Here is a 21,816-nt window from a genome sequence, read left to right as displayed (position 1 = left end):
TATTGAATGCCTCTTGTGGGCTAGGAACCATGCTAGGGGCTGGAAGTGCAGAGATGATAACATGTGGTCTCTGGTCCCAGACACTAACTGTCCTTTGGGAGGAACAGATAACTGCAGTACAAAAGGATGAGTTCTACTACTGAGGAGCAGACAATGCTGGGGCAGCCAAGGACTAAAGAGGGCTTTTCTAGGAGATCTTGAAAGATAAAATGAAATAGTACAGGCATAAAATAGGGAAAGGCATTCCAGAAAGAGGAAACAGCTTGTAAAAGGCATGGAAGAGAGGACACAGGTTCAAGAAAGTTGTAGCAGTGGCAGCCTGGGAACAGGAATCCCTTTGGTGACCACTCCCTGTGTTTGCCACCTACTCCCTTATTTTGGGGCACTGCTCTTCCACTACTCCAATCATGTGATGCTAATACCTCATCCCTGACCACCCAAGACTGGCTGTATGTCACCCAATATGGACCAGTCAGAGTTCCTCCCCAAAGTATTTCTATTGGAATGGGAAGGGAAGGTCCTTTGTACCCAATCTGGTTGGGAGCTCTTAGGATGTTCAACAGTGTGTAGTGTGTTGTCTTTTTCTTGAAAGAGTTGGTTGGAAAGAAGATATGGCTATTCAGGATCTACAGAGTTGAGAATGGAGAAGGAGTGTTCTGATGGTATCAGAGTCCATGATTCAGGTCTTGCTGGAGCCCAGATCCATCCCAACTCAGTCAGATGGTGCAGCAGGACCCTTGCGTATTTCTGGGAGATAAACCCAAGGGTTGGACTGAAAAGGCAGCAGGAGTCAGATCATGAAGGGGTGGGGGGGAGCTTTGGTGTCATCCTGAGGACAAAGGAAAGTCATTTAGGGAGCAGCTTAATAAGGGAGAGGCCTGGTCAGATTTGTGTTTTTGAAAGACCATTCTGATAGGAAAGACTTACTGGGAAGGGGCAGGGGTGGGAGAGGAAAGGCTGGTGGCAGGGGAGCTGGTAAGAATGCTGATCTCATCCTTGGCCCAGTTGTAACCCGGCAGGAGAGGTTCGAACTTTGGAGTGAGACCCTGTGAGTTCCAATCACAGCCCCACGTCCCAGTTGCTGTTTGACTTTGGGCAAGTATGTGAGCTCTGATGTGTGCTGGAGGAAGAAAAAGGTGGGATTGGTGAGAGAAATCAAATTTCATGTGGTCATTAAATCAGTCTTGAGCTGGGTACCAGAGATCCAGGTTCTAATTCTAGAAAGTCTGAGAAAACACCGTGTACATAGAAACCCATGCCAACCCACCCCCTTTCCAACCTCAGCCAGCTTCCTGCAGCGGTTCCTGCTCATCTTCCATGAACTGACTCTGATGGAGGACGTGGCAGGCAGGGGGTGTCTTCCAGGGACCAGGGCGAGGGGAAGCAGGGTGGCTGAGCCAGCCCTAGAGAGAGATGCCATTGTGCCCAGCGGGGCCCCAGGCCATCCCTCACCCCCAGGCTAGCCCTAAACCACAGGCCACGTCCTGTTTCTCAGAAATACTGCCATTTCCCAGAGCCCAGCATTTGTGGGGGGACAAAGGGAGGTGACGTGACAGCTGCCAGAGGAGGAGGAAACATCCCCAGGAAACCTGGAGGCCAGGCCTGTTGTGAAGGATGATCACATTTCAAGGCCAGAAAGCTACCTGGGAAGGTTGAGTGGAATGAGGGCTCCGAGCCCAGGTCTGTGGTGCCTGCCCCTGCCCAGGACCCGGCCCCATCCTGTGCTCTGGGACCCATGAGGATACAGAATCCTATCAGATAAAGGTAGAGAGTGGAAAGGTAGATGACAGAGACTGGGAAGGGTGCAGGGAGCGGGAGGATGAAGAACACTGGGCTGACGGTACAGACATGCAGTAAGACAGAAGGATTCCATTCAGTGATTGATAGCACGGTAAGGTGACTATACTTAACAAAAATGTATTCAGGTGATGGACACCCTAAATACCTTGACTTGATCACTGTGCGTTATATACACATTATATACCTGCAGCAAAATTTCTCATGTACCCTATAAAGTTGCACAAAAAAAGTTAAAAAAAATAAAATTAAGACTTTAGGATATGGAATCGTAGACCTCAGTTGGAATCCAACTGTCCATTTGTTATTGTGACCTTGGTGAGTGACCTTCTCTCCCTGGAGGCTTTAGTTCCCTTGTCTGATATGGGTAACAAGCCCCACCTCACTGGGCTGTGCTAGGGATCAGATGGGACAGTGGATTTGAATGTGCTTTGTTAACCAATGGCCAGGAGGGATATCACTACCTCAGCTGGAGCTCCGGCTGTGCCCAGCCGGGCCACCGATGGGACAGTGGATCCCATGGGACTCCCTGCTGGAGCCTTGGGGAGCCCCATGGTGGGGCATGGCTGGTCAGATTTGGGAGCCCTCCACTCCCCTTTCATCACACTCACAGGGAGATGAGTAGGGTTATGCAGCAGGTTAGAGGCCAATGAAGAATGGATTTTAACCTGTCCCTAAATCTTGCCTTCATCCATCCTCACTCCTATTTCTCCTAATCTTCCCTCTCCTGGGGCATCTCCTCATCACAGACTTGCTCCCAGCCAGAAAGCTGTCTTCTTCAAGCCCATGTGCAGTCAGCCATGGGCCTGCCTCTCTTCTTTATTGCCAGCTTTCTTAAAATGCTTGTTTCCTCACTTCCCAGAAACCATCTCAGCACCTAAAACCCAGCTCCCACCTCTCAGCTCTCCTGACTTTGCTCGCTGCTGTGGCCATTGGAGTCTCCTTGTCTCCATGAAGGTCTCTTTGCCGGCCTTACCCCTGGTCCTCTCAGCACCCTGCTCCCCCACCTGTTCCGTCTGCCATGCTGACCCTTTGCTGATGCTCTGGGGTCCGTCCTGCTCCCACTCTGTTTACTCCACCATCTCTCCCAGACCAGTGTCACCCCCTCTCCCAGCTTTAGTTACCACCTCCAGGCCAACAGCTCCCAACTCCCCACCTCTAGCCCGGTTTTCTCTCCAGACCTATTAAACCCAGAGGGCTGTGGATACCTCCTGAGACTCAGTGTGTACTCAGCTGAAACTTCTGGCTTCTCCTCCCAGAAGGTATCACCAAGTGAGCCACCAGGTACACACTTGCTCCTCGCTCTCCCTCAATCCCGAATCTAGCCAGTCATCCGCTGTGCCTTGCCCATGATTTCTCTCCTACCCAGGCTAGAGTCATCCTCACATGGATCCCACAGCAGCCACCTCCTACCTGGCCTCAGCCTCACTCTGCCAGGCCCTTCTTTACCTGGCCAGTAGAAACAGTGTTCTCAAGCACAAATCTGACCGAAGTATTGAAACTCTCCTGGGCCTACCTGCTAGCCTTCAGGATGCAGTCAGAGCTCTTCAGCTAGCTGTACAGCCTCACCTCCCTTTGCACGTTGCCTCAAATTATCATCCAGTGACAGTGAGCTATTTGTGGTTCTGCCGTAACTTGCTATTTTTCACCTTCTACCAAGTTTTCTCTTCCTGTGCCATCACCCACCCTCCTCTCTCTCTCTCTCCTTTTTTTCTATCTCCTGCTCACCTTCTGAGCCTGCTTGAGTGTCCTCAGTCTGGGTTGGGGCTGTGCCCCTTTGGTCCCTGCCCTGAGCACTCGCAACACTCAGGGGCTCAGATGCCACTCCCTCCTCTATCTCCTCCTCCATCTCCTCCTCCAGACCTGAGGCTCCAAAACACAGGAAGGGCAATTAGCTCCCTACACTGTGTTGGTGCTCTAGCATAAAGCCCACCCAAGAGCAGCACAGAAGATGTTTTATGAATGAATCCATGAAAGAGAAGACAACATGGCAGAGCTGCCTAAAGACTCACATGGCGAGCCCGTGTTTACACACTCGGAAAGGTCTGGACCAAAGTCAGGAGAGGGCAATGTGCTGAATGTGTCCCCCCGGTGGAAAAGCGAACCTCATAGGCATCCCATAAGCCGTCAGAGAAACCAGGAAGGCAGTTTGGTCTGTAGCATCAGGAAAAGTGTACAGCGAAGTCCACCCCTCTCCAGAGACCCTGGAACTGCCTCTGATGACAGAGCCCTGCCTCCAAACCCCATTTTCCAGGAAAGGAGGAGCGGTTCAGGGCACAGATGTGTCAGGGAAAGTAGCACTGAAGACATCTGAGCTAGGCTGAAGGATGACCAGAGTTTATCCTGTGAATGGTTAAGCTTTCAGATTCCTGCACTTTAAATGAGGCAAGCTCAGAACCCATCTCCAGAGCTCCAAGTGAACCCCCTGTGTGAGCAAGCCAGGCCAAAATTGTGAGTCGTCGAGGAGGGACAGGCAGAGGCTGTGAGGGGAGAAGGTGAATGTCTTCTGACTCAGGGCATGTCGGGAGGTTCCTGCCTGAAACCCCAAACTTTCAAACCCAGACCCTGAGAGCCGGCAGAGGAGTTAGGGGAGGGAGACACTCATCCCTGCTCAATAAGACTTCCCAAACCTTAGTAACCCTAGGTTCAAGATTAGGGCTACGGAGGCCAGCTTAGTGGCTCGTGCCTGTAATCTCAGTACTTCGGGAGGCTGAGGCAGAAGGATTGCTTGAGCCCATTAGTTCTAAACCAGCCTGGGCAACATAGCAAGACCCCATCTCTTAAAAAAAAAAAAAAAGACCAAGGCTATGGAAACAATGACACCAAGCCCTCTGAGTGGCTGCACAAGTCCAGTCAACAGACTACTGTCCACCATTTCTCTGGAGCTTTGATCAGGCTTAGGGGAGGGGATGGAGAAGCCATGGTTGTGAGAGGGTTGAGACCAGCTGTCCTGAGGAGAGAACCCTGCCTGGGGCCGAAAGACCTGAGTTCTAGCCCTGGCTTCAGCACAGCACTGTGAGGCTTTGGGGAAGACATGCAGTGGTCCCGAGCCCATCTCCTCCTCTCTAAAATGTGGGTAGTGCCTATACCATTCACCTTTAGTGAAATCATGGGCATTAAAACATCTTTGAAATTATAAGGATTTGTACACGTCGGCAGGATAAATAATTGATGGTGTCTTTATTTTATTATTAATATTTTTAGAGATGGAGTCTTGCTGTGTTGCCCAGGCTGGAGTACAGTGGCATGATCTCAGCTCACTGCAACCTCTGCCTCCTGGGTTCAAGCAATCCTCGTGCCTCAACTTCCCAAGTAGCTGGGATTACAGGCGTGCACTACCATGCCTGGCTAATTTTTGTATTTTTAGTAGAAATGGGGTTTCACCATGTTGGCTAGGCTGTTCTCAAACTCCTGGCCTCAGTTGATCCACCCGCCCTCGGCCTCCCAAAGTGCTGGGATTGTAGGCATGAGCCACCACGCCTGGCCCTGATGGTATCTTTAATAGTAACTGTTGGGCCTTCTCAGAGCATGGTGCCAGTTGGCAATCTGACCGCCCAGTCTTGGAAATCCTCTGAGGTGAGGCTATCTGGGCTTGTGACACTGGCCACACTGTGGAACTGGGGAGGGAGTGCTAGCCTGGAGCGAGAGATCTGGCTTCCAACTCCAGATCTGCTACTAAGCAGCTCTGCAGCTTCGGGCAAATGACTGCCCGCTGCTCCTCCCTAACTGGGTTTCCTTGTTGTAGGGTGTGAAGAGAGTAGTGAGGATCCCAGGAATATTTGCTGGGAAAGTGCTTTAAGGCTCAATTAGCGCCCTCCCCTGGCTAATTAGAGTCATTCCTCTTTCTGAGGCTCAGTGTCAAAGAGCTGTGGGAGGGGGGCTGCCCAGAAAAGCAGGAGGCGCTGCAGCTGGGGGACCTGGGTGAGGAGGCTGGGAAGCTAGCCCTGGCTCCGGTGACAACTCACTGTGAGGACCGGGACCATTCTCTATCCCTTCTGGATCTCGGTTTCCATCCCTGTAAAATGGGGATAACCAGGCCTGCATTGTGGAGTTGCTGGGAGAGCATGCAGGAGACTGGATATGAACCCAGAAGGCAGGGTTGAGGGTAATGCAACTTCTTATTTATTAATATATAATAGCAACAATTATAAAACTCATATCTGCAACTGTTTAGGTCTTTGTTATAATGTCTTGGTCACTTTGTCTGGACTGGCCGTGACCTTTAGCTCCGGGGTCTGGGCTAGGAAGACGTTCCAGTGGCCTGCATGGAGGAGGGCAGAAAAGAGAAAGGTGCGTATGTCTGCACGTGCACAACAGAGGCAGGGGCTGGGGGTTGGAAAAGCCTTGGGCCAGGAGGAAGTGCAAGGGCCAGGGTTTGGAGCCCACAGGGAGCCTGGAGGTGAGTGTCCCATCACACAGCGGGGGCACATGACTCAGCTTTCAAACAATCTTGGGGGACAGAGCTGGTTTCCTGACACCTGTTGGTAATACTCCCTTCTGTGACCTCCCCGACCCGACCCGAAGCCCCACCTGGGTCCATCTTCCTAAGAGTAAAATATAGAAGGAAAGTGGGAAATGTTCCAGTAGAGAGGGAGTGGGCAGCACGCAGGTTTGGGGGCTCAGACCTCCCCACTCCACAGCCCTGTCTCTCTCCACCCCCAAGACCAAATCCAGCCAGCTCTGCTTCACCTTCCCGCTCTGGAGTTGGGAAATCTCTGGCGCAGACACCCACTGGATTCCTGTGCTGGGAACTGACGTCTGTGGCTGACAGCCCCTCCTCCCAGCACCAGCAGCCTGGGAACTCCCCTAGAGGCTCCGGCCTATGTCCTTGTCTTCTTCCCCAGGCCCCATTCCTCAGCAAGCTCCTACCTTCGTGGGGGCCAGCGAGCAGCCGGAAGTGCTGTGCCTCTTTCTGGAAGTCTTGCTTCCTGACTTTCTTGATCTGAGTCAAGTGGAAGATCCCTGAGGGCAGAGACAAGGACGTGAGCAGGAAAGGCAAAAACTTAGTCAGTGAAAAGTGAAACAGGGTGACTTAGCACAGAACGGACCCAGTCATTCCCTCCCCCACCCCTATTCTGATCAGACACAAAATCCTGCTGATGACATTTCCTCAATATTTTGAATCCATTCTCCTACCTCGCTGCCACTGTCCTCACTCAGGCTCCTGTTGTCTTGTCTGGGTCACTACACTAGAGTCCTAACCCCTTTCACTCCCCCTCTAATCTGCAGTCCTAGCTGTGGTCATTAGAACATGTATACATCACCCTGTCATTCCCATTCCCTGACGTCCTGTCGCCTCCACGGTGAAGCCTGTGTTCTTCCATCTGTTCTCTCTGTCGACCCTGCTCCTGTCACCTGCACCATCCTGCTCTCACAACACCCATCTGTCCCCAGTGCAGGGAGGGAAGGAGGCAGAAGGCAGGAAGGAGAGAAGGAAGAAAGGAAAGAGAAGGAAGGAAAAAGGAAAGGAGGGCAGGAAGGGAGGAAGGAAGGTTGGCTGGCTCATGTGGACTGGTCGCACTTTTCTCAGGGCATAGAACAGATGATAAAAATCAATAGGTGTGCTTATTCAGATGCCAAAGAACGAGCAAGTGGCAGAGTAACAGTGGCTTGCCTGTGCCCTGGCCCTAACCGAATACTTGACGTCCCCTGAGGAGGCAAGCCTTTTCAAATGCCATTCCCTCTCCCGGAATACCTTCTACTGTTGCCTTCTATTTCTACTTCTTTTTTTTTTTTTTTTTTTAGACAGAGTTTTTGCTCTCGTTGCCCGGGCTGGAGTACAATGGTGTGATCTCGGCTCACTGCAACCTCTGCCTCCTGGGTTCAAGCGATCCTCCTGCCTCAGCCTCCTGAGTAGCTTGGATTACAGGTGCCCGCCACCATGCCTGGCTAACTGTGTGTGTGTGTGTGTGTGTGTGTGTGCGCGTGTGCGTGTGTCTGTATTTTTAGTAGAGACTGGGTTTTCACATTTTAGCCAGGCTGGTCTCGAACTCTGACCTCAAATGATCCACCTGCCTTGGCCTCCCAAAGCACAACCTGGGATTACAGGCGTGAGCCACTGCACCTGGTCACTACTTCTACTATTGGCACCAAATGAACTCCTACCTATGCTACAAGCCTTACCTGGGAAGTCTTCCCTAATCCACCCAAGGCAATTCCTCCTTGGGGCACCCACAGCACCTGGCTTCCATCTGTGATTGTGCCTGTTTCTAATGTGCTCTCACTGTGTCCACTCCTGCTTCCTCTACCAGACTGGGGACTCCCAGAGGGCTCTCCTCTCTGGGTCTCTTGAGCCTGGCCCACATTAGGCATGTAGAATGAATGAATCCCTGGATGGATGGATGGATGGATGGATGGATGGATGGATGGATGGATGGTTGGACAGATGAACAAGTACACACACACACACACACACACACACACACACACCACACACCCAGTCTTGGCCAGGCCTCAAGGGGGAATGAGGTATTAGCTGGATCCCCTGATGTTTGCATCTCATGGGGAGCTGGCCACTGGCACCACACATGGCTCTGAGGCCCTGAGCACATGGGCTGTGAGGCTGCACCAGCTGTTACCCACCAAGGTCTCTGGCCAGAAAGAACAGATGCAACCAGCAAGGCCTCTGCTAGGCCAACATCGCCTTTAAGAAGACCAAGAACTGACCTTGCTTTATGGGAATCAGCATGGGATTCCTGCCAAGGGGAACAGAAAACCCTGATCCTGGGACTGAGTTCCAGGAATCAGGAAATGTCCAGCACTGTCCATGGACCACCCAGCCCAGATGCCAAGGACCAGGATACGGAAGAAACTCCAAAGGCCCAGGGACTATATCATAGTGGCAGGCAACAAGCATGAGATGAGATGGGGAGAGATGAGATGGGGCTGGGTCCTGTGGCACAGGCCTGCCACTGCATGCTCCCAAGTTATAGAAAAATTGGAGAGAAGGTGGCAGGGATGAGGGCAGGTTCCCACACTGTGGTCTGTAAAACATAATTGAAAGGACTGGGTCTCTGGCCTGGAATCAAGAGCTAGCCTGAGGGTCATCGTTGTGCCTCTTGCCCTTTGAAGGGCTGTGGCAGGTCTGAGGGCAGGTGGGCTTTGTGGATCCTCAATGCGGAGCAGGGACCAATGGGTGAGTCCAGGGACACAGGATAGGCTCAGCTCAGTGTGAAGTCAGATGCCCTTTGGGCTGAGCAATTCACAGTGTTGGAAGTGAGTCACATATCTGGTGTGGGAGTGGGGGTATGTACAGTCAGGCACCAGACATCATCAGGCCATCAGGAGGCTGCAGGGGGGCTTCCTTCCTAGGCAGAGCTTGGAATTGAGACCCTTGACATCCTTTCTACTGTGAAACTTTAAAATCTAAAAGGCCCTTAACCCTAAGCCAACTATTTGGTTAGATTCTGGGGCTGGCCCCTCGTGGTGTGGCCTCACCTAGCATCTGCCTGCTCACTTTGTTTCTGTTCCTTGGATTGGGGAAACAGTGAGTGGTTCCCACTGACAATCAGCCCTGGGGAGTGTTTGTTTTAACTCCCACGGTCTGGGACAGGGAGGGAACAGGGAGGCTGATGGGGCATTTAGGCAACCCACAGGGTGAGGAGATGGGGTGCGGTTTGCTAGTGACAGGATGGCAGGGCCTGGCATTGTGAAGTTGTTTTTCCTTTTCTGCTGGGCCAGTGGCAATGAGATTGGCTATGAGCTATGTCCCCACTGTGCCATCCTGGCACACCTTGGCCATCCTCCCTAAAAGCACAAAGTCACTTCTATGGAGGTGGCACCGGGGACAGTCAGATCTGGATTTGAATCTTTGCTTTACTGCTTAAACTGCGTGACTTTGTGTAAGTCATTTGACCTCTCAGACTCAGTTTTCTTACCTGCAAAATGGGAGCATTAATACATGTCCCTTAGGTTTCTTAAGAGGATTAAATGAGATACATTATATATAGTGCCTGCTACACACCAGTCACAGAGCACAGGGCATATGGGCATGAGCTCCGGAACCAGTGTTTGAGGCTTTCGCTGTCATCCTGGATGCAGTGTACCCTTCTTGCCTCTTTATTTACTTATTTATTTTAATTTTTAGGTACACTATCTGTTCATTGGCTCTTTATATCACTGAGGCCCATTCTCCACGAAGCCTTCCGTGACCAGCTCAGCTCCCAGTAAGCTCCACTGCACCCAGGTCACTAAGCCATGACCTCCTAAAGACAGAGGCTGGGGCCTATTATACTCCATGTCGTGGCACTTAGTTGCGGGCAGCAGAGGGAGAGAGGCCCAGAGTAAATATGTGGCCAAAACCTGCCCAGGGACTGATGGAATCTTTTTATTATATATATTTTTTGAGATGGAGTCTCTGTCACCCAGGCTGGAGTGCGGTGGCATGATCTTAGTTCACTGCAACCTCCTCCTGGGCTCAAGTGATTCTCCTGCCTCAGCCTCCCAAGTAGCTGGGATTACAGGCACCCACCACACCCGGCTAATTTTTGTATTTTTAGTAGAGATGGGGTTTCACCATGTTGGCCAAACTCCTGGGCTCAAGTGATCCACCCATCTTGGCCTCCCAAAGTGCTGAGATTACAGGTGTGAGCCACTGGGCCCAGCCAGGACTGATGGAATCTTAAGGCTCAAAAAATTTTAAGGGTTACTGAATCTAACTCCCCAGCTGCAGACAGAATCCCCACCAGCCCTGCTTGCATGCTTCTCGTAAGTGGAGCTCGCTCCCTCCCTTCCACTGGCAGAAGCCTTTAAGCATGAGAAAGTTCTTCCTCTCTTGGAGCTGAAAGCTGCCACTCTGCATTTCTCACCAACCCAATGTGGTGGAATGAGAAGACTAACATTTTTAGTGCCTGCTGTATGTCAGGGGCTGCACTGATGTCATGTCATTTAATCCTCCAAAAACCCTTTTCCCTACTTTACAGAAGAGAAACCTGAGGCCCAGAGAGATCACGTGACTGCCCAAGGCCACACAGCTAAGGTATAGCACAGTCTGGATTCAAACTGGCAGAGCTGGGATTCGAACCCAAAGCCCCTGCTTGTTGTTTGACCCTTGTGGTCACTCAGAACACGGCTGCTCCCTCTGCCTGGGACAGCCCTTCAGAGCCACGAAGCCAGCAGTCCTGTCCCCCTGAGTCTTCTCTTCTCCAGGCTGAACAGCTCCACTTTCTTCGTCCATTCCTCCTACGACAGGGGGCAGAGTAGAGCAGGGAAAGAGCCGCATCTGACGCCACAAGACATGGGCTCTAGCTCCCGTCCTCCACTTACTGGCTGTGTGGCCTTGGGCCAGGTACTTCACCTCTCTGAGCCTCAGTTTCCTCATCTGTAAAATGGGGATAATAATACCTAACTCTCAGGATCGTTGAGGATCAAATGAGATAGTGAATGTGAAAGCACTTTGTAAACTCCAAAGTGCTACACACATTGGTTATTATTATCATTGTCATTTTTCTTATCATTCCCTCTTCCACCCCCACCCCGCCAGCCAAAACCATCAGTAGAGGAAAGGAACTTTAGAGATAATTCACACTTAAAAGAGTTTAGTTTGGATCATGGCTTAACAGTTCACTCTACCCAGAGGACTTATGTTTCACAAGAAAGGCCACAAAACTGAACTTTCAACAATTTCTTCATCAATGAAAACCCGCTGGGTGTGGTGGCTCACGCCTGTAATCCCAGCACTTTGGGAGGCTGATGCTGGAGGATCACTTGAGTCCAGGAGTTCAAGACCAGCCTGGGCAACATGGCAAAACCCCATCTCTACAAAAAAAAAAAAAAAAAATACAAAAATTAGCTGGGCATGGTGACCCCAGCTACTCAGGAGGCTGAGATGGGAGGAGCGCTTGAGCCCAGGAGGATAAGGTTGCAGTAAGCCAAGATCATGCCACTGCATTCCAGCCTGGGTGACTGAGACCCTGTCTCAAAAAAAAAAAAAAAAAAAAAAGTAGAGAAAACTCCTCTTGACCTTAAGTTGGTGATAGCAACAGACTGTTGAAGAGGGTGGGTTTCTCACCGAATGAGAACTATGATTCTGATGTCCACTTACCTGGGAGTGATAAGATCCACCACTTTAAAAAGACTGAACACAGCCAGCCTCCAGGCCCTCCTACTTTGAGGATGCTGTGAGGGCCCTCCTGCCTGAGAAGACCGCCCCCACACCCCCACCCCCAGTGCTAAAATCCGGCCATTAGACATCTATCTATTTCTCCAGAGCAGGCATCACCCTGCCTGGCTCCTCACAAGGTGCAACAGCGCCTTCCTCCCAGGAGAGGGAGCACTATCAAGCCTTGGCATCAGCAGGAGGAGCTTATCAGAACTGTAGAGAATCAGTCAGGCTCACTATCTCCCTGCATCTTGGAATCAGGAGCTCTTAAACCTGGTGGGGCAGCCAGAGGCACCTGATCAGCAAAATGTCCCTAAGTCCCCTGTGGGGTCTGGGGCACGGGAAGGGGGACTGGCCAGAGGTACACACCACTGGGAGTGGGCACTCACTCACCTTTTACCAGCTTCCAGAGGTAGATCTCCACCAGGTCTGAGGCCTCGTGTTCCAGGGCAAAGCGACGCAGGTTGTCTGGGCTTGGGGATACCGACGTGTGAACGAGAACCCGGCCTGGTGCCTTGGGACACCTGGTAGAACTGATCTCACTGTGGCCAGGGTCCGCCTTGTCCTCTGGAGAGACAAGAAGCTCATGAAGTTGTTCAATAAACAGTGGCTGTACCTCTTCAAAGCTCTAACATTCTAAAATGTTGTGACTTCATGGAATCTGGAACATTATTTGATTCTATGTTAACAACCTCTGAATCTATTATCCTGACACCACATGGTTCTATCCATTTGATATTTTCATCTGACATTTTCCACTTCTGTGTGTCTGACATGTCCTGCATCCTGTGGCTCTGATGCATGCCCTTCCATGTCTGAGATGTTCCAAGTGTCTGTGGCCTTGGGGAGAGAGACCCAGGGTTCACTCTGGCCGGCACCCAGGGTTCACTCTCGCCTGTGTACCTGGGCAAATCTTGCAGCATTTCCCAGCCACTTTCTCGGGGTGACGACAGGGGTACTCGGTGGGACAGGTCACACGCTGGCAGTCCTGGCGGCCATCCTCACAGGTGCATAGGATGCAGGGCAGGGGGCCGAAGGCACGAAAGGCCGGGTGCCACACCTCCCCGTGGGAGTACGTCTTCCCGCCATGCACGCAGGCTGAATGAGGGTGAGAGAGGAGGAGGATCAGGACCTCAGACCTGGCCAGGGCCTCTGGTCCAGCAGCAGGTGGGGTAGGCCCTTGGGGAGTCCTCACTTTACCAGTCCAGCCTAGCCACACTGCCTGCAAAGCATAGGCCAGGGTATAAAACCTGTCCCCTCTCCCTGACACTGCCCACTGTAGCACTCAGAGCTGAGATGGGCCCAGAAGGAACTTGCTGAAGATGGAGAGTCCTCCCTGGCCCTTCAGGGCACTTCTGCGGGAGCAAGGAGAGTGCTGATCTTGTGGTAGAACTGAGATCAACTTTTGTCACCACCTGGTCATGTGAGCTCTGGCAGGTCCCTTCCCCCCTCTGCCTCAGTGTCCCATCTGAACGAGGCAGGGCCAGGACTCAGTAGCGCCACAGCTCTTCCTTCTCCAGCAATCGGGGCACTCTGCAGGGAGGACTCTTCTCCCCTTCTGTGGCCATGGCTGCCCATTTGGCCACCTTCTTTACTTCATCCCCACTGTCCTCCTGCAACCTCACTCTGCTCCCTCCTTCCTTTGTCAAAAACTGTCCCTCAGCACACTTCCTTATATTAAAGTCATTTATTTACTTGTCTGCCTCCCCAACTAGTCTATGAGCCCCTCAAGGGCAGAGACCATTTTTCATTTCCCATCTATCTGTTCTGTCTGCCCCTCTTCCCAGCAAAGATGCGGTAGATGCTAAAAAAAAATCTTGTACTGTTCCAGGACTAGTTGTCTCTAACTCAGTACTCTGAACTTCAGTGTCATCTGTCAAATGGGGGCTTGAACCTGATGATCTTTAAAAGCACCTTCATTCAGTGTTGGCATTCTCCGAGTCTACAAGCTCATGGCCAAGTTGGAATTGGGGAACTGCTGAGTGGGGGGTACAGGGGGTTGGGGGTGGGAGGTGGGAGCAGTCAGGGCCCTCCTTCCCTGCCTCACAGATTGGAGGAGGGTTCAGTCCCCACCTTTCTTATGTTTCTCCTTCAGGACAATCTTGATGGTCGTGCTGCCTGCCCCCTTGGGTCGGAAGTGGCGAGGGATGAAGCTCAGAGGGGCACTGAGGCCAGTGGGGGCTGGGGTGCCCGGGCCTCTCTTTCTCCCAGCATCACTGGAACACGGATCCTGAGGATGTCTCTGCAAATAGCAGGAAGGATGAAGGTCACTGACTGAGCATAGCGGGCCCCATCTGGGGCAGGAACAGCAAGATAGGCTGCAGCAAGAGGCTGCGGGGAGACCCCAGCATGACTTCCCAGAGAAGAGAGGGCAGAGGCCAGAGATAGAAAGATCTGGATGAGGTCTAAGATGTCTTCAGACAGTTCAATCTTTGAAAGCTCTCAGAGGATAGTGATTTGGAAATGTGGCCTCCACAAAGCCTTTCTTGGGCCTTGATTTGAGAAACAGAAGGTGAGCATGCAGTGAGGATGCACGGCAGGCAGTTCTCCTTTGTAGAGATTTAGTTGGTGGCTGGACAAGAGGATGGCTCTCTGAAGACTGCATCAGGCCCCAGAATCCCATGGGGTGTGAAGACCAAGAGCAGGCCCCATCCAGACCCAGACAAAGGGTCTCTGAAGCCTAGGACCCCTTTCCTGAACCCCTGGGATCCAAAACCCCCAGACCCTGTCCCTCCAGACCAGGTCTTGAGAGGGCTGTCAGTGACAGCAACAGGGGTGTGATGAGGACAGCTCAGTTTAGGGAATGGGCAGCTCCCGGCCACAGGAGAGGAGCAAGTGGGCTTGGGACAGGGACCAGAGCCTATTATCTCCCTGGCTGACCTGGAGCCACACACATTCCTTCTAGAGCCCATTCCTGCCTGGTACAGTCCCTGCATCAGTTCTCTGATGGCCCAGAGCCTGAGCTCGCAAGAGCTCCCGGAGTAGAAACTGTCCCAGGCCCCAGCACGGGCTCAGGCACATAGGATACTCCCGGGAGATGTGTGTTGAGTGGAATAAAGGCAAGAAGGAATCAAACAGCTCAGTCTCCTAATGCTTGCTCCAGTCACCCAACCCATCAGTAAATAGCTGATCAGAGCCTGGAACTCAACCTGGGTGGGTTTCACTTACACACTGCCTCCTAGGAAGAGGACAGGAAGGAAAGCGGAGGGAATGGTGGCTCAGGTCCTGTAGTACCCCCAGTTCTCATGTCTCAGGTCCCTACCTGAGAAGGCCTAGCCTAGGTAGGGAGGGCAGCAGGATGAGCTGGCAGAGGAGAAGGGTGCGGTTATGAGCTCAGGCTCCTGGGGAATCTCTGGGAAGGGGAGGCAGCCTCTAGTCTCCCAAAGACCAGGAGACCCAGGCTGAAAGAGCAGGTGGAGTTGTTCATGTGGCAGACATAGCAGAGAGGACCCATCAGGGACTTGAATCAATGTGTGAGCCCATTCTCTATCTCCTTCCTCTCAGACCAGAGACAACTGGCTAGCTAAGCCCATCTTAACCTAGACCAAGCTTCAGAGGGGCCAAGATACAGGTGGGTACAGACAAGCAGGCTCTAAAGAACCAGTACCTCAGGAACTGGGTGGGGAAGGCTGGCCCAAGTTAGAGGCCATTCCCTGGGAGGAAGGTGCCTGAACTAAGGGGAGACACAGGCTGTAAATGGAACAGTGTCAAGGTGTTTCTCTAGAGGAAAATGAGGAAGTTTGGGGCCTGCTGCTGCCCTGCGTGGTGACCTGTTCCCTCAGGGCACTCCTTGCCCATCAACCATGATGGGACCCACGATGGGAGGCTAAAGAGAGGGGCTAGAACATAGTGGGGGTTCACGTAGCTGACCCAGGGGACAAACAAGAAATGAAGACAATAACTGGTATTGCCTGCCCCAGAGTCATGAGATTTAGGCCCTGGATCCCCGCCCCCTGACCCGCACCCCATCAGTAAGGCTGTGCACTCACCATCCCGCGGAGCGACTGCACACTGTCCTCTTCAGCCGATTGCTCACTTGCCTCATCTGAAAACTCAAAGGGAAGCTGGGTCAGCCTCAGGCTTCCCAGCTTTGCTGGCTAGATAGAGCCCTGAGGCCTCCGCCTATAGGCTCCGCCCATTCCCAAGGCCTGTTGTCATATCTGCAGCCCCAGCCCACTAGCCAGCTCCTTTGCCCCAGTGGGGGCTTCTTCCACTTCCCATTACAGCCTCTCTTCATCCTGGTTGGGATGATGAAGCCCCCTACAACTGGGTTGCTGCCTCAGTTTCCCTGTACTGACCTCCTGGTCACCATTAGGACCGAACTCCTTGAAACAGAGCATCTCGTTTGGTCCTTACTGAAACTCACCTCTCTGGGACACTGGGCCATACCCTTCAGTATTTACCATGGATGGCCCAAAGGCCCAGAGTCCCATCCCTGCAGCCTGCATAGATGCAGTTTCCTGGACAGCCACACTTGAAGTCACCAGGCCTTGGTTTACACTCCCAGGACCCCACACTCCAGCCCCTTGGTCCCTCCAGCCTGAGGACGCTGCCAGTCCCTATTCCCCTGGGAAACCAGCACATAAAGCCGTTTGGAGCCCTGCAGCTTCCTAAACCCGAGTGGACCTCTCTCCTTAGCCCTTGCCTCACTCCACAGTCTGGTTCCCACCAGTCATTCTCGCTTCAAAGACCCAGAACATTAGAATTAGACTGTGTTAGAAATCACAGGGCACAACTGAGGCCCAGAGAAGGGAAGCAATTTGTGGAGTTAGTTGGAAGAACCAGGACTAAACTGGAGTCACCTGATCCCTAGTCCAGTGCTCCTTCCAAAACGCCAACATCTGGGGACGCATCCACTGTGGAGCACTCCCCTACCTGAGTGCCACCTCCTCCAGGAGGCTTTCCTTGACCACCCCAGCGTGCAGGGAACAGTCCAACCACTTCATTCTGCTCAAGCCTAGCCCGCCCTTCACTAGCTGATGTGTTGCCTCCCTGTTTTGTAAGAAGTTCTACCTGGGTTCTGTATGGAAGACATGTTCTGATCCCTGGTGAGCCCAATACTGTGATCAGCTCTGCCGTGAGGAAGGCAGGATGAGATGTAGTCCTTACCTGTACTAGACCCCTCTCACGTGCCACTTATGGTCCTCTCAGCTCATCTGATTGCAGGGACTTTGTGCCCCCATGGCAGGCACCGCAGCAGCAGCCCCCCTGCACAGGCTCCCCAACACTTCCCTCAGGCTCAGCCCCACAGTGTCCCTCCCTCAAGTCCGCAGCTCCGGTCCACATCCCCTGCCCCCACTCCTTACCCCAGCCCACTCCTGCCTCTGCTCCCAGGGCTACTTAGCACCCACCCATGCATGCACAGCAAGGAAGTCCCACGCATGGATGAGTCTTTGGGCTCAGTGGAGAGATAGTTGGTGGCTGGTGGACATATTCTTACTGCTTCCTCTACCACCCCAGACTTTTCTGAGAAGCAGAGACTACTTAGAGCAATAGGTCACTTCTGCTTGGTTAGCAAGCAAAGGCCAGCCCCTGGACATATTCCTGCATTGCTTCTCTCTCCTTACCTGCTTCACTCCGCCTTTCCCTCTTTCCTCCCCCAAAGACTGCAATAAAAATAAGTAGCACATCAGCTTCTGCCAGGCTCTGCTTTCTAGGGGGTGCATACTAAGCTACCACCCTGGAGGAAAGAGCCGTCTGCTACATGCTGGGTGTCCCCTGCAGTTCCTCATGGCTCTAACAGTCTATGGCTAGGCCCATGGAGTGGAGGGGTGGGTGAGCGCTGCCAGATGGAAGGACAGACTCACCTTTGCAGGCTTGGCAGCAGGAGTCTGGCAGTGGGAGGGGTGCGGGGCAGCCTGGTTCGGGGCAGGTCGTGAGGCCGCAGTAGATCTGGCCCTCCTGAGAGATAGAGCAAACCAGCTGGGAAATGAGCTCTGACGAGGGCTAGCCTTGGGGACTAGGGACACCCGCTTCCCTGGGAGCGAATGGTCTTGAGGTCTCTCCTCTGGTGGGAAGGGGAAGCAGCAGCATCTCCTGGGCAAGGCCCAGCCAGCTCAGAGGAGGGGTCCCCCATGCCCTCCCAGCCCCACTTCCAGGCCCTGCAGGTAACATCCAGCCTTCAGCTTCTGACTCACTCACAGCCAGTTTGTCCCTAGGTGCCACCTGGTGAGGCGGGAATCTCCCTATCCTACAGATGAGGAGCTGGAGCGGCGCCTGAGCCATCTCAAGTTAGAAGGACAGTTGGGGCCCAGTCCTCAAGCTTTTCCCACTGAAATCAACGTCATGGGAGGGGACGGGTAGGTGATACCTGGGCTCATCTTGCTCTTTACTGAAAGCCCTTGGTCTCCAGCTTTGGGATCCAGCCTTGAAAGGCAAGACCACAGGGGAAGGGGTCTTCTGGGGGTCTGGGGCCAGGTGACCTTTGGTGGTCATTTCTTTCCTCCAGGCCTGAGCTCCCTCCTCTGTCAAGTGGGGTCACACCCATCTGGGGTGTGAAGATCCAGCGAGGGAATGGTTGTGAAAAGCACAAGGCACAACGTGCCTGGGGGGAAGTGCTGTTGCCTTGAGACCTTTCCCTGTTCCCTTTCCAGAGGGTCTGAGGAGTGAGTGTTCTGGTCCCTCGGGCGAGGCCAGAAGTCACGCCAGTCTCATATAATCAGGGATGAGAAGAAAGAAGGGAAGGCCCAAGTACCCAGGGAGAATGAACAGAGGAATCCTGGGAATGCTGTCACCACCCACCACCCACCACCCAGCATTTCTGTCTCCTGCCACAGCCCCTCCTCATCCAGGCCTCATCCTTTCAGGGGAGGCACAGGGAAAGGAACATTGGCTTTGGAGCCAGGTGGCCTTGGGTCTGAATTCTGGTTCTGTCACTTACTAGCTGTGTGATCTCAGGCAAATCACTTAACTGTTCTGAACCCCAGTTTCCTCATCTGAAAAACAGAAATAGTGATATCCTTCCCCTAGGATCATTCGGATACTGTCTATAAACCAGGCATTTCTATGAACCTGGTGACACAATAGACCATTGCAAAAGGCTCACACCCTGCAAAAGGTAATCGCTTACTAGGGTGATTTATAAGTAATCACTCCTCATTATTTGCAGGCTGTTTGCTCTGCAGCACAGAAACTTGAAGATTCAGAGACTCAGACTGATGGGACCCTGTCACTGAAAAGATGGGGAGGCAGACCCAAAAGAAGTGACTTGTTCGAGGTCACACGGAGAACTGGGACAGTGCTGGAGCTCAAACACAGGTTTCTGATACCTCGTCTGGAGAGAACATTAATGATCATTTGGTCAGACTCCCTTACGCACTCAGAGGCCTGAGTGTGGTATTCAGGTAGTAAGGAAATCGGGAGGACAGGGGCTTCTCCTGCCAATTCATGGATGAGTTGCCAAGCCAAGGGTTAAAAATGACATGCTGAAAGTCACCTGCAAACCTATAGGAAGGCCATGCCTAGACCACAGTTCCCTTACAAGGAGGAGGCTGAAGACTTTCTAGAGGAGGCCCTGGGTAGCTTCAGTCTCTGTCCCATGATAACACTGCGAGTCAGCCCTGCCTGCCCTGAGGTCCAGCTCTAACAGGCAGGAGGAGTTTAAGTAGCTTCATATTAATTTCCATTTACTACAGATAATCTGGCCCTGTCTCTGTCCCCCAGGACTGATAACTGATCATTTGCATATTCATTCTTTCATTCAACAATCATTACAGATGTCTTCTGTGCTTTAGGCCCTGGACTGACAGCAGAGGATCAAGAAATGAAACACATATGTTTCCTCCCCTCAAGGAATGCAGCATCTACTGGGGGAAACAGAAGGCTCAGGAAGGTGTGGAAGCTCACAGAATGGTCACCTGACCCAGCTAGGGACGGGACATTCCAAACCCCAGATGTTCCCTTTCCCCTGAGCCCATTCGTTTTGCTTTGGCCAGGAGGGACAATCCCCCAGTCTGCAGTCCAGGCTACTGTGTTCTCTGCAGGCCCAGAGCGCTGGCCTGTGCTGAAGGGAAGGCAGGAGTTCTTACGGTGCAGCTGCAGAGGACACACTGGTTGGGCAGGCGGGAGGGGAACAGCTCACGGGCACTGAAGATCTCTCCGTGCTGGTACATGGTCCCATTGTGCTGGCAGGACTTTGGTGGGGCCCGGAGCCCAGAAGGAGTGTGAGGTTCTGCAGTTGGGGAGGGGCAGGAGGAAGATTAAAATGAGGTTTCATGTGAATCTAAAAACCTTTGCTGAAATTAACGAGGCCACTTTTCTGAAGACTTTGCATTTGACCCCAGCTTGAAATTTAAACCAAGCTCTGGCCTGGGCCTTGCCAGCCATTCCCCATATCAGCTAAGAGGTCCCTCTGATACCTACATCTGACTGTGTCCCTCCCTCCCATGACCCCTACCACGGCCCTCTAGCCCCCTCAGTGTCTGAGCCAGCCCCAGTAAGAGCAAGAAGGTAAAGCCAGCAGCCTCATTTTCCGCTCAGTGGTGCCAAGTTAGTGGGGCTCCACAAGCTCCATGAGGGCTCGTGGAGCACTTCTCAGTGCCAGGCACTGTTCTAGGTGCTGGGGATACAGCAGTGAGCAAAAGAGTCCCTGCCCTCACAGGGTTACATTCTAGTGGCGCCAGCTGGGATGATTGTCCCTGTGCTTGTGTAAATTCCTGTCATTCACTGGCCCCCAGAGTCCCCCTCCCCATCACCTGCCCATCAGTCCATCCTTATCCTGCCAGGTGGAGGGGTAAGCCTCTGGTCCCGAGAGAACACACTCATTCATTCAAGACTCCTTTACTAAGCCCTCCTCTGTTCCAGGCACCATGCTAGGCATTGGGAATGGAGCAATGAGTAAGATTCAGCCCTTGCCATCAAGAAACTGAAACTCAAAAAGTAGGGGTGTGGTGGCTCACACCTGTAATCCTAGCACTTTGGGAGGCCGAGGTGAGAGGATCACTTGACTCTAGGAGTTCGAAACTGGCCTGGGCAACATGGTGAGACTCTATCTCTACAAAAAAAACATGATTTTTAATTCTTTTTTCTTTTTTTCTTTCTTTCTTTGAGACAGGGTCTCTCTCTGTCACCAGGCTGGAGTGCAGTGGCATGATCTTGGCTCACTGTAATCTCTGCCTCCCAGGTTCAAGCAATTCTCCTGTCTTAGCCTCCCAAGTAGCTGGGACTACAGTCTCCCGCCACCACACCCAGCTAATTTTTTTGTATTTTTAGTAGAGATGGGGTTTCACCATGTTGGCCAAGATAGTCTCAATCTCTTGACCTTGTGATCTACCCACCTCAGTCTCCCAAAGTGCTGGGATTACAGGCGCGAGCTATCGCGCCCAGCCAAAATTTTTTTTTAATTTTAAAAAAAGAAGTTTGAAATCTAATTAGGCAGAAAGACAAGCCACAAGCAATGATGCTTAGCAGGTAAGGGCTAGGGTGGATAGAAGCACAGAAGTTGTGACAGCAGAGAAGAGGAGCCTCTAACTCAGCCGGGAAGGAGTGGCCAGGGAAGACTTCCTGAAGGGCCAATGGCAAGCAGAGTCTTGAACTGTAGAGCCAAGCAGGCAGAGGAGCAGGGGATGGAAAGAGAGAGGGAGTGAAGAGCATTTTAGCAACAAGAGGCCTGGGCCAAGCACAGGGGGAAGCCCAAAGTCAGCAAGGAGAGCCGAGGCCCCTGGAGTCAGCATCAGACATGAGGACACTCCTTCACTGTGCAGGATGAAGCTGAGAGCCACTGTTCCCCTCAGGGACCCGCAGCCAGGAATCTCTATGACCCGTATCAGGGCCACGAGTCAGATCCCTACTGGGCTCCCTGCTGGAAAATGAGCCCCACTCCATACCAGCTCACCAGGAAAGCCCTGATTCCAGAGCCTGGACCCGAGACCAGAATCTAAAGCTTCTTCTTCACCACTTTCTTGATGCTTCTAAACATCAAT

The 21,816-nt window shown here is 52.5% G+C and overlaps 1 protein-coding gene across 6 annotated transcripts in view; it reads right to left on the bottom strand.

Annotated features, from left to right (window-relative positions):
- Positions 1 to 5,896: 5,896 nt before the first annotated feature.
- CHRDL2 (chordin-like 2) overlaps positions 5,897 to 21,816 on the bottom strand; it is a 34,449-nt gene continuing 18,529 nt past the window's right edge. For 2 of the 6 annotated variants that reach the window (XM_011942036.1, XM_011942040.1), the window contains 8 exons: positions 19,924 to 20,066; positions 17,704 to 17,797; positions 15,886 to 15,941; positions 13,970 to 14,138; positions 12,800 to 12,994; positions 12,290 to 12,463; positions 6,667 to 6,759; positions 5,897 to 6,058 (listed from right to left, as the gene is read on the bottom strand). In XM_011942036.1, coding sequence (XP_011797426.1) covers positions 5,979 to 6,058; positions 6,667 to 6,759; positions 12,290 to 12,463; positions 12,800 to 12,994; positions 13,970 to 14,138; positions 15,886 to 15,941; positions 17,704 to 17,797; positions 19,924 to 20,066 — 1,004 coding nt within the window. In that variant the 3' untranslated portion in view covers positions 5,897 to 5,978. Of the gene's footprint in view, positions 6,059 to 6,666; positions 6,760 to 10,393; positions 10,978 to 11,061; positions 11,117 to 12,289; positions 12,464 to 12,799; positions 12,995 to 13,969; positions 14,139 to 15,885; positions 15,942 to 17,703; positions 17,798 to 19,923; positions 20,067 to 21,816 lie in introns of those variants that run through there. The other 4 variants (XM_011942035.1, XM_011942038.1, XM_011942039.1 and 1 more) reach the window with 4 other exon arrangements.

The sequence above is a fragment of the Colobus angolensis genome, unplaced genomic scaffold (genome assembly GCF_000951035.1).
Source record: "Colobus angolensis palliatus isolate OR3802 unplaced genomic scaffold, Cang.pa_1.0 Scaffold205, whole genome shotgun sequence".
In the NCBI taxonomy this organism is placed as follows: Eukaryota; Metazoa; Chordata; class Mammalia; order Primates; family Cercopithecidae; genus Colobus; species Colobus angolensis.
Note: the sequence above shows the minus strand (reverse complement) of the source record. Positions and strands in the feature narration are given on the sequence as shown.